This window comes from Sceloporus occidentalis, unplaced genomic scaffold (assembly GCF_023333645.1).
Source record: "Sceloporus occidentalis isolate IW3139 unplaced genomic scaffold, rSceOcc1.0.p SCAF_8, whole genome shotgun sequence".
Lineage (NCBI taxonomy): Eukaryota > Metazoa > Chordata > Lepidosauria > Squamata > Phrynosomatidae > Sceloporus > Sceloporus occidentalis.
This window is the reverse complement of record NW_028316988.1, coordinates 7,061,478-7,073,296: the sequence shown is the minus strand read 5'-3', so window position 1 is coordinate 7,073,296 and position 11,819 is coordinate 7,061,478. Positions and strand designations below refer to the sequence as shown.

At 46.4% G+C, this 11,819-nt stretch overlaps 1 protein-coding gene across 1 annotated transcript in view; it reads right to left on the bottom strand.

Annotated features, from left to right (window-relative positions):
• Window positions 1–2,454: 2,454 nt before the first annotated feature.
• LOC149307747 (uncharacterized) overlaps window positions 2,455–11,819 on the bottom strand; it is a 141,175-nt gene continuing 131,810 nt past the window's right edge. The window contains exons 33-39 of the mRNA XM_089536802.1: window positions 10,945–11,073; window positions 9,424–9,552; window positions 8,624–8,752; window positions 7,745–7,873; window positions 6,741–6,872; window positions 5,785–5,869; window positions 2,455–3,936 (exon numbers count right to left, since the gene is read on the bottom strand). Of these exons, the coding sequence (XP_089392928.1) occupies window positions 5,790–5,869; window positions 6,741–6,872; window positions 7,745–7,873; window positions 8,624–8,752; window positions 9,424–9,552; window positions 10,945–11,073 (728 nt within the window). The 3' untranslated portion in view covers window positions 2,455–3,936; window positions 5,785–5,789. The remainder of the gene's footprint in view (window positions 3,937–5,784; window positions 5,870–6,740; window positions 6,873–7,744; window positions 7,874–8,623; window positions 8,753–9,423; window positions 9,553–10,944; window positions 11,074–11,819) is intronic.

Below are 11,819 nucleotides of genomic sequence, written 5' to 3'. Positions count from 1 at the left end.
ATTAAGATGTGGCTAATAAAGAAAATTCCTGATACAATGGCGCCCTCTTGTGGATACTCAGGGCACTGCAGCCCCTAGATCGATCCAGGGAGAAAAATTGGGAGATTGATCCAGAGGGACAGATCCCTCCCCTCCTAGGGCTCCCCTGAAAGGCCCATTCTGCAGCAAAATTTGCATTTATTATGCATATACACACACATGGAAGTGCTAAGTGCAGAGGCATCCCTCGCTTGACAAAGCCAAGGGTCCTTTTTCCTCCTCCTCCTCCTCCATCCAGCTGTAAGGCTTTCTAGCAGCATTGGCCTCAATGGAAGATGGAGAGAGGCACACTGGGGAAAAGCTGCTGTCGGAAGCCATGGACCTTCTGGGAGCTTCCTTTCGTGAAGCCCACTGGCCACTGCTTCTTCTGCTTCTTCGTTCTCCTGGGAACCCAGAGGCAGAGGTCCACCAGTTTTGGGGAGCCTTGCCCTTGAAGGTTTCCCTAATAATAATAATAACATCCCATTGCATATAATGGGACTTGGGCATCCATGGATTTCGGGATCCATGGAAGGTCCTGGAACCAATCCCCAGTGGATACCAAGACCCCCATACTAAGACTAGTGCCTCCATGGATTTGGGGACCCAAGGCTCCCTCTGTGCCTTGGACTCATGGAAACAAAAGCAGAGCTTGGGGCCACAAAGACTGAACCCTGCCTTCCATCCTGAGAGAGAGAGAGAGAGGGGGGCACTGAGGTCGACCAAGAGATCGAACTAAGGAGAGAGAGGCACTGAGGTGGGTCCTCTGGGCAATGCAGCCTCTAGATCGAGCCAGAGAGATAGATCCCTCCCTCCCAGGGCTCTCCTGAAAGGCCCATTCTGCAGCAAAACCTGTTAAATATGTGTGTGTGTGTGTGTATGTAAACTATATATATATATATACAGTATATATATATATATATATATATATATCCGTATGTGTAATACTATTATGTATGTATGTGTACATATATACACACGCAGAGATAAACACACACATATATAATGTTTCTTTAGGGGCAAATGCTCCCCAATGTGTGTGTTCATGTGAGTGATGGGAATTGCAGTCTCAAACGCAGTCCCTGCACTCGCTAAGGGCGCCCCCACCGACTTTCCCTATTGCTCTGGAGAGCCCTCTGGCGGCAGCAGGAAGGGCGACTTCTCCCCTCGAAGCTCCCGTTCCTCCTCGCTCTCTGTCCCAAGCGCCCTCTTCTGGCTGCTGCGCATGCGCACGAGGAGACGTTAGGAGTCATCGCTCATACACAGCTATAATTCTTTATTTATTATTATTCATTCATGTATTTATTTATTCTAATTATATATATATCCCATCATCCCCAGGCCATGCAGAGGTGGGGGGAGGCCTGTCTGCACCCTTGGCCCCATCCCCAGAATCCTCCAGGGCCAGGGCCATGTGGGTTGGTTGGGGGTGATGGGAATTGTAGTCCTCCAAAACTAAAAAGTCCCATTCCCATCATCCCCAGGCCATGCAGCCTGTCTGCACCCTTGGCCCCCTTTTTCCTCAAGCTCCTTTCTTGAAAACCCCAGACTCCTGGGCTATGGGCCAGGGCTATGTGGGTTGGTTGGGGGTGATGGGAACTGTAGTCCTCCAAAACTAAGTCTCTCTGCTAAGGGCGCCAGGGCAGGGACCCCATTCTCCATGAATCCCTACTCTCCTGGGGCGCCCTCTAGCGGCAGCCAGGCTTCTTCCCTTCCTGGCTCGCTCTGTCTGTGTCTCTCGGGCGCCCTCCTGTGGCTGCTATGAGGAGGAGCAGGCGAGGCATCAATGGCAGAACTCCTCTCGCAACTCCGCTCTCAGGCGCTTTTCCGCTCTCCTTCCTGGTTCTCTCTCCTTAGTTGGATCTCTTGCTCGACCTCAGTGCCTCTCTCTCTCCTTAGTTCGATCTCTTGCTCGACCCCTGCGCCTCTCTCTCACTTCGGCTCCTTGGCGCTTATTAATATCACTATGGTTCTTCCCTGTACTGGGGCGCCCTCTGGTGGCGGAAAGGGAGCGTTGCAGGCTCATTGTTCTCAGGCTCCAAAGGGCTCAGGATTCTTGGCTCCTGGGTTTGGGAAACTCAGGGCTAGCATCTTTGGGTCCAAAATAATAATAATAATAGTAATAATAATAATAATGAGGAGGAGGAGGAGGAGGCAGGAGAGCCAAGGCTTTGGTCCTGGGCATCCTGAAGGGTTAAACCCCGCTGCCCTGAATAACAAACTGGAAGACATGGCCCTTTGGTTTTTTTTAAGTTGGTCGTGTGTCCCCCATTTAAAAAGTATGTCCTACATTTAAAAACCCCACTCTCTTCCATGCCAGCATTCTCCGAAGATGCCAGCCACAGATGCTGGCAAAAGGTCATGAATAAACTCTTCCAGAACATGGCTGCATAACCCAAAAAACCCACAAAAATTGTTTAATTTAGGAAAGCCCAATTTATTTTTCTTCCTATTTTGTGTCTCGTTGTGTATTGCAAAAGTCTTGCCACCTCCGTTGGCAGGGTTTCACAAACGCACCTTCCTTGCAGCACCTTTGAGACCAACTGAAAGAAAGACCTCGGTAGAAGGGTTTCACAACATATCGATACATATATATATATATGCGCATATAAATATAAATACATTTTGATATGCACAAGGTAACATGGCAATTTCTCTCCTTCTCGACTCCGCAAGGCAACTTTAATAGCGTTCCAGTTTCATAAAAGTCATTTGCGAAAGTCATGGCATGCTGAGAAAATCCTGGCGACGGCGGCGAGTTTGGCTTCTGAAAATGGGCGACGAAGGGATTCAAACTGAGCATCAAGGGCAGGTTAGTTCTAGTTGAACCAAAATTGGATGAGATCAAGAAAATCGTTCATTTTAAATTATTTAGTTGTAGGGAAAGGCCTGAACAGTTGAACCAAACGTTGGCTGTGGCCTAAATGCTCTAAAGGCACCGGATCCCATCTGATCTGGGAAGCTAAGTAAGGTCAGCCCTGGTTAAAACTTAGGTGGGAGACTTGCCATGCCCAAAAACTTACCCACAAAGAGCAGAGGTGCAGAACATCCATTCTTAGCAGATATGAAGTTCAGTTCCTTTAGACTCAATGATTCAGTGAGAGGCATGAGACACTCCACCTTACGGTGTGTAAAAACACTCACCCTACTCTTAGTTACAACCCATCTGCCAAGATACGTTGCCTCTATGTTTCCCTAACTCTGGTCAAGTCACATTTTCTCGGCCTGATTGAGGTAAGACGGCCAAAATGAAAATGCCTATTGGCAATTTTGGAACAAGCTTCCTATGCCCCTGTATTATATCTTAAGTTCTTGCATCTGAAAACGAAATGTGTGCCCATCCTTACTCTCCAACCCTCTCTGCCAAGCGACCCATCCGTGTGTTACTCAACCCGATTTGATTCACCGGTCCATACAGGTGCTTCTCAACCCTCCTACTACATCTAGACGTCTACTCAGACCCATAGGGATATTTTGAGTAGCGAGCCAGATGATGACATTGTTGACATACCCACCCATAAATATATCTTTACATCAATATGGAACTGGGCTATGATGAGAAAATGAGAATAAGTTTCTATTTACAAGCCGCACTCCCTTCCAGGAGCAAACAGCTACGTTGAACAAACCACTTGTGGGCAACGCAGACTGGCATTATTCATCTCTGGAGGGGAATGTCTGCTCGCTTGAGATGCCCACGCAAAGTCTGTGCAGGATTCCCAGTCACCCCAAAGGTTCGGTTGTGCCACTCCTCAAGGGCACGGAGCTGTGGGCCGATGCCAAGATGGGCACAGATGGGTCTGTTCCAGGCGTGCCACCAAGTCAAGTCTTCCTTGGAGCTGAGTACATAGACCTAGTGCTTCACAGTTGGAGGGACCATCCTGGGAGGATGCCAGTAAAGCCTCTGATGTGGCGCAACTGCAAGAAGATATTGTAATGGTTACGACTGGCACAATCAAGCAGCCTGCCAACGCTTGACCAAAACCCTGCCCTCGCCCTCTGCCCACATGCCAGGCTACCATTTTAAATTCCCCATGATGTCACATAGAAAGCCTATGTAGACAATTTGAACTGCAGATCCCCATTGATGTTGCTAAGAAGGCCATGGCTCTAGGGAACTCCAAGTGAAGAGTTGGGCAATTCTTCCCCTCCAAGAAGAAATCAGTTTTAGGGCCACAGCTGAGATCCTGCCTCAGGAGAAGCACATATGTCAGCATGATATGTCAGGGATGTTTACACCTGTGAAGAGATCCAGGACTTATATTCTGGAAGCCAGGTGGAGAGCATCTGGATAGAAATTAAAGGGGAGGGAAACAACAAGGATGTTATGGTGGGAGTCTACTATAGACCTCCAAGTCAGATGGAGGAATTGGATGATGCCTTTCTAGAACAGAAAGGGGAGATGTAGTAGTGATGGGCGACTTCAACTACCCTGATATTTGCTGGAAGTCAAACTCAGCCAAATCCTCAAGTTCTAGCAAATTCCTCACTTGCCTTGGAGACAATTTCATGGTCCAAAAGGTGGAAGAGGCAACAAGGGGGTCAGCTATTTTTGGATCTGATCCTAACCAACTAGGATGACCTGGTTAATGGGATGCAAGTGGTGAGATCCTTAGGTGAGTGATCATGTTCTCCTGGAGTTTGTTATACAGTGGAAAGGAGAAGCCAAGCATAGTCAGACATGCATTCTATGATCTGGGTGCATCTACACAGTCAAAACTATGCTGTTTGACATCACTTTAATGGCCAGAGGTGCATCCTACAGAATGCTGAGATTTGCAGAATTCAAAGACATAGCCATGTTGGCCATTGCCTTCCCTGAGGCTGACAGAGTGTGATCTGCTCAATGTCACTCAATGGACTTCGTGGCCAAGCTGGGAATCGAACTCTGTTCTCCAGAGTCATGGTCCAACGCTCACTCAGCTATGCCATGCTGGTTCGCAGGCCTCTGAAATGCATTTTTAAAAACCAACTGACTGTACCATTTCTGACGCAGCGTTGGCCATCCCTCAACTGAATGGTCTTCCATGGTTAAAGGAAGTCTTTACAAGTGGAAAGCCAGCAAATTGGAGCATGTCCAGAGGAGAGTGACTAAAACAGTGAAGGGTCTAGAAACCATGTCCTATGAGGAACGACTTAGGGAGCTAAGTATGTTTAGCCTGGAGAAGAGATGGTTAAGAGGTGACATGATATCCCTGTCTAAATATTTGAAGGGATGTCATATTGATGAGGGAGCAAGCTTGTTTTCTGCTGCTCCAGAGACTAGGACCCAATGGAGCAATGGATGCAAGCTCCAGGAAAAGAGCTCAACATTAGGAGGAACGTCCTGAGAGTAAGGGCTGTTTGACAGTGGAACACACTCCCTCAATGGAGAGTAGTGGAGTCTCTTTCCTTAGAGGTCTTTAAACAGAGGCTGGGTGGCCATCTGTCAGGGATGCTTTGATGGAGAGTTCCTGCATGGCAGAATGGGGCTGGACTGGACGGCCCTTGTGTCTCTTCCAACTCTAGAATTCTATGATTCTATGTAGTGGAGGAAGAGTTGTATTCTGTCAAACCTGTTCGCTTTGCAAGTAAGTTCAGGGAATATTGTTAAAAATGGGTATCAACAAGTTGAAGACCAAAAGGGAACAAGGAGGACCGTGCCATTTCTTTATTGTGCAGTCCACCCATATGGGATCATAGTCAAGAGATTTCCATACCAGCTTTACATTCCAAGGAAGCCTTAAACTGAACCGTAGCAAACTTAATTCTAGCATTGCCAATTACCTTCATTATTTAAAAGTGGGGAAGAGACGCCACTCACTTTGTTCTGGCTGTTGCCTTCTGCTGGCTAGCAGTTGAGGTGGGCCTCCTGGAAAGGACAGAGATGAGTGAGATGCCCTTTAGGACTTCAGCATTGCCCACCCCATTTCCAGCTCTCCAATTTTGTCGACAGATCCTTATGGCATTTCATGCGTTATAACAATTCCCACTACTAGGACATGTCCTTATGACACATCATGCATTATAACAATTCCCGCTACGCAGACATAACTGTGTTAGTCTGGAGAAGTCAGTATGCAAAGGGATCTTGTAACACCTTTGAGACGTTGGTAGCTTTCAAAGACTTGAGCCTCCTTCTTCAGATGCATGGGGTGGAGTGTACAGTCTACAGACAGATATATGTAATCCAGTTGTGTATAAGAATGTCAATTCAAATTCGAAACCTTGCGGGTATGGAGATGAGATGACAAATTCAATATTAACTATGGCCACTGGAGGACAAAGGCTGTTGCCTAAAGCCAAGGAGAGCAGATTAACCATATTGGCGTCATCACACACAAGTGGCATATATAGGGCCTGTTGCAGACTGCCAAAATAAAGCTGCTTCAGGTCTCTTTGGAGGTATGCTGTTTAAATGATGCATGCATCGGAAGAATCCGGAACTGCACCAAAGGTGCCCTCCAGTGCTTAGGAATGGAGTGTGGCTTTGGCGCGACCTCCGGACTCTTAGGACCCATGCATCATTTAAAGAGCATACCTCCAAAGAGACCCAAAGCAGCTTTATTTTGGCAGTCTGTAACAGGCCTAGGTGTCTGGATTCTCCGCTCCAAATATGCATCTGAGGAAGTAGGCTCAAGTCTATGAAAGCCCATGCTTCCAACTTTCTGTATGGAAAGAGATCCGGTAGCACCTTTGTGACTAAGTAAATGCAAGACATTGGTAGCATGAGTCATACATACCTTCTCGGCACGTTGTCCCTATGTACCCATTAAGGCAAAGGCATCGTCCATTCTGGGCATTGCAGTAGGCATTGGCAGAGGAACACTCACAAGTCATGGCACAGTCAGGGCCATATCTCTTCAGTTGGCAGTCTAGTTCAATGAAAGGAAGAAAGGAGAGCTGTTAAATGTTGCAACAGCAAATGCATGAAGCAACAGAGACAGGGGGAAACGTCTCAAAGAAAGAATGTTTCAGTAGCTCAGGGTGAGACTTTGGCAAACGTGGGCACCGTTTGTCTGCCCCAAAATCGATCATGAGCCACACTAGTTGGATTTCCATCACTGATTCAAATCCTGGTCTTCCATAGTCCTAACCAAACTCTCAAATCAATACACCGCATTGGTTTTCTCTTGCTTAAATTCTTACAGTCAGCCTTCTGTATCCACTGAATTTTTATCCATGGATTCAAGCATCCATGGCTTGAAAAATATTCCCAAAAATGTATCCGTTCCAAAAAGCAACTATTTTGCCATTTTATATAAGGGACACTATTTTATTATGTCACTTTTTTTAATGGGACTTGATCATTTATGGATTTTGGGGTCCTGGAACAAAAGCCCAGTGGCTACCAAGGATTCACTATACCTGTTTTCCTGCCTTTTCCCCAGCATGGGAAGGTGGCTTATGGTCAATGAAACTAAACAATGTCCAGCAAATTTGCAAGCTCCTTCTCCTGTATGCTGCTTAGATAACAGTCAGTTCTGCTTGGACACCAAACTCATAACTCATACAAACTCAAGTTTGCATAGGCTGACAAGTGTAAGCCTAGCACCCCTGTGCATTTAAAAAGACACAAATGCATATGCCCAACTAGAGGATGTCTCTAGCATTTAGCCCTGAACATCTCTTCCCCGAACCCTGGAACCAGTCTTGGGTCCCAGTTTGGATTCCTTAGAAGGTAACCAGCCTTCTCTTGCCCTTGACAACATGCAAAATTCCTGGATTAAATTATGGATTCATTTACCTTCATCACATTTTGTGCCGGTTTTCCCCGGGGGACATAAGCAGCGTCCGGTAGCTGGGTCACAAGCAGCATTCCCTTCGCATTCGCACTGGCGCTGGCACTTTTCCCCGTATTTCCCTGCATCACAGCCTATGATTTTAAACAAAGATATATACATAATTATACATAGTTAATGTTCAGCTAGCTATATTCTTTGCCACTGAGGTTAGGAAATGCAGTACTATAGTATCTCCAGCTATGTGTGTGTATAGGAAGGAGAATTACAAGGACAATTGACATTACAGATTGAAGCCGAAGGCTTTCATGGCCGGCATCCATTGTTTTTTGTGGGGTTTTGGGGCTACATGGCCATGTTCTACAAGAGTTTATTCCTGATGTTTCACCAACATCTATGGCTGGCATCTTCAGATAATGGATTCTTAAACTTCTTAAAGGTGAGCTATTGAAGGCGCACTTGCAATGAATAGCAATGAGGATACAAAGTGGGAAGAGTCTAAAGCAGAGGTTCCCAAAGTCTGTTCCTCCAGGTGTTTTGGATTTCAATTCCTGGAAGTCCAAGCCAACTTAGTCAATGGTCAGAAATTCTGGGAGCTGAAGTCCAAAACATCTGGAGGATCAATGTTTGGGGACTACTGGTCTAAAGGAACCACAATGGATGGATGTGGCAAAGAGTTGAACTCATTGGCCCTTGTGGTCCCTATGACCAATCCAGTTGTTTGGGTTTAAAAATGCACTTGCTCATGGATAGCTCCAGACATACAAGTGTAAGTCACCAAGAAGATTCCAACCTGAATTTGCTATGGTCAAGAGACGCTGGACCTTGCAAATGTCAACCATGAGAATGACTTTGCTTCTTGAGGTTCAGGATTGGTCACACACCTTTTTGACACTGGGAGCCATGGAAGCCAGGGGGGCAAATGCATTCCCCTGTCACTGGATCACACGCGGCTCCATTCTGGCAGGCGCATGGCTCTTGACAACCCATTCCATGGTAGCCAGCTGGGCAACCTGGGAGGGAGAAGCAACCAAGGAATGTATGAAAAAGGAAAACACAAGAAGAAATGCAATCTAATTTTGTGCAACCTACTAAGGAAGCACCACTGTCCACTCTCCCATCCATCCCATTCATTCATTCATTCATTCATTCTTCTGCTACAGTCAGCGGGCAAGGATCTAAATAAATGCCCACCACCACCTACCCCCACAGTCTCTTTTGCCCCATGTTCTCATATGGTAAAATGCAGGAGAGGCATTGGGGTAACACCATTGAAACCAAATGTAATTCAAGGATGAGGCTTCCATTACATTCTTCCCCAATGAAGACGAGGTCTGATGAAGAATTGCTCCGATGGGGGCTCTTGGGAAATAAAAGGCAGCTGCCCAAAGTTACCAACAAGAGCAACCACCCCCTTCTGAGAGCTACAAAATTTGAGCCAGGTTATTTCCAACTTGGCAACGGTTTGGATGAACTGTCTGGAGTGCTTTGATTATGTATTCCTGCATGGCAGAGGTTTGGACTAGTTGGCCCTTGGGGTCTCTTCCATCGCTATGATTCTACAGATCGGTGGATCGTAACCAGTGAGATGCTCCAATGCAATGCATCAGACATTGTGTGTATACCCAAGAGATTCCTGGACTGTCTTTGGACCAACCCTAGTGACAATGTTACTGAGACTTACTGTGTTCGCATAAGTTCCCATAGTGCCCTTTTCCACATCGGCAAACCCCCATCACTGGATCACAGGTTGCATTGTTTTGGCAGGTGCAATTCAGCTGACAGTTGGCCCCATACCTCCCTGGTGGACATCCTGCATGGAAGACAGTACCTTGACTTATCATTGTCACAAAACTCAGGGAGCTCAGAAAGGAGCTCAAAAAGGAAAAAAAGAAGGAACACAGAACAGCTGACAACAAACTGGTCTTTGGACCACAGATTGCATAGCCATCTTTCAGGGGCACTTCAGCTGGGTATTCCTGCATGACCTTTTAAGGACCTTCCAACTATGATTTTAAATCCCAGCATACTTCAGGCGGTGATATTTAGTGGGAAATGGTGGCTATCAAAGGTGCTGAACCTATTTTGGAGATATGGCACAAACTTGGTATAGGTCTGTGAAGTCAAAGGCTTGCATAGCCAGCATCCATAGTTTGCTGTGGGTTTTCCGGGCTCTGTGGCCATGTTCTAGAAGAGTTTGTTCCTGATGTTTTGGCAGCATCTGTGGCTGGCATCTTCAGATTATTCTTCTATTATACTAATTTGATTAATTAATTTAATTAATTCTAATTAACGTCTTTGCATATCCTCCCACCCGGAGGTCTTGTCATCAATAACATGGAAATCACTCCTCCCAACCCAGGGTCACATACATACATACATACATACATACCCCACTCTCTTCCATTCCACCATTCTCTGAAGATACCAGCCATCAGGAATAAACTCTTGTAGAACATGGCCACATCGCCCGAAAAACCCACAAAACACTTTGGTGTCGCTCTTTTAGCATATGAACAAAAACATGAAGCACACTAACAGGTCCCATGGCATGGAAGCCACCAAGTGTTATAGTAAAGGCTCTTTCCTTAGTGAAAGCCACTCAACATCTCAACTAGGAAAACGATTTTCCAGATGGAGCACTGACCTTACATCAGGTCAGAAGAAGCAAATGCACTCCTTATGCAAACAAAAATCCATCAGTGGTACCTTTATTGGCCAAGTGAAATGCACAGTATACTTGTTGCAAGCTTTCGCAGCTCCACGGACAAAATGCAATTGCAACTAGACCCAAAATCCCTCCCTGCTGGTGAAGGACTGTATCCTGGGCAGCATCTGCAATTTTGGACCACCTTCAATGTTCTGCTATAGAGCCTGTCCAAAAGTCCTTCAATGCAAACCTGAGGCTGAATTTGGAATGGAGGCGACCTCCCAACCAGAGTCCCTTTTGGAACAGTGTTGGGTGAGGACATCTGCAATCTGGTTTTGGGGGTGTTTTTTTAGTCTGTAAGGGGACCAAGCTGTACCTGACATGAGTTCAAGGGGATCCACTGGAGCACTCTAGGATGGCATTCTAAGTGCCGTACCAAACTACAAATCCCAGGTTTGAACCAGAGAAGTGAAGGTGGTACACAACGTCTACAGCCGTGTAGTACAGGCGCACCCTTGGTTTCAAGGAGGAGGAAGAGACACAAGGAGCAAGTACCTGATTCGCAAAACTGCCCCGTCCATCCAAGCCCACAGAGGCAGGAGCCGTCGGACACGAGGCAGATCCCCCCGTTCTTGCAGGCACAAGTTTGCTTACATCCAGGCCCATGGCGGTTCCTTGGACAACCTGGCGGAGAAGACAACAAGACGTTTGACCACAAAGTGTCAATAGAAGTAAGACATCAGTGGATGCTATTTGAATGACATAAATAATATCTGTTTGGCAGGGATACTTAAGGAAAGTCACCATAAACTATGCAAATCATGATATATATTCATTTGGTTATCTGCCCTCCTTGGCTTTAGGCAACATCCTTTCTCCTGCCTTTGTCCTCCAATGGCCAGTGTTAAAACTGAAGTTGTCACCTCATTTCCACACCCACAAAGTTTTGCATTTCAAATGACATTGTCACACACACACACACACACACACACACACACACACACACAAAACTAGATGCTGATATAGGTCTGCCTTGAGACTCTCCAGTCCACTCCATGCCTCTAAGGAAGCATTTAGGAAAGCTCATGCTGGAGTCAACAGCGTGATGTGGCAGCTAGAAAGGCCAATGCGATTCTGGGCTGCATCAATAGAGGTACAGTGTCTAGATCAAGGGAAGTAAATAGTGCCACTGTATTGTGCTTTGGTCAGGCCCCACCTGGAATATTGAAAGTTCCTGCATGGCAGGGGTTGGACTGGATGGCCCTTGGAGTCTCTTCCAATGCTATGATTCTATGCTACCAGCTTCTCTCTTGCAGTCAGTCTCAAAGGTGCTACAAGATCCCTTTACACACACACACACACACACACACACACACACACACACACACACATATCTCGGCAGAATTGTCGTACAAATGCAGATAGTTTGC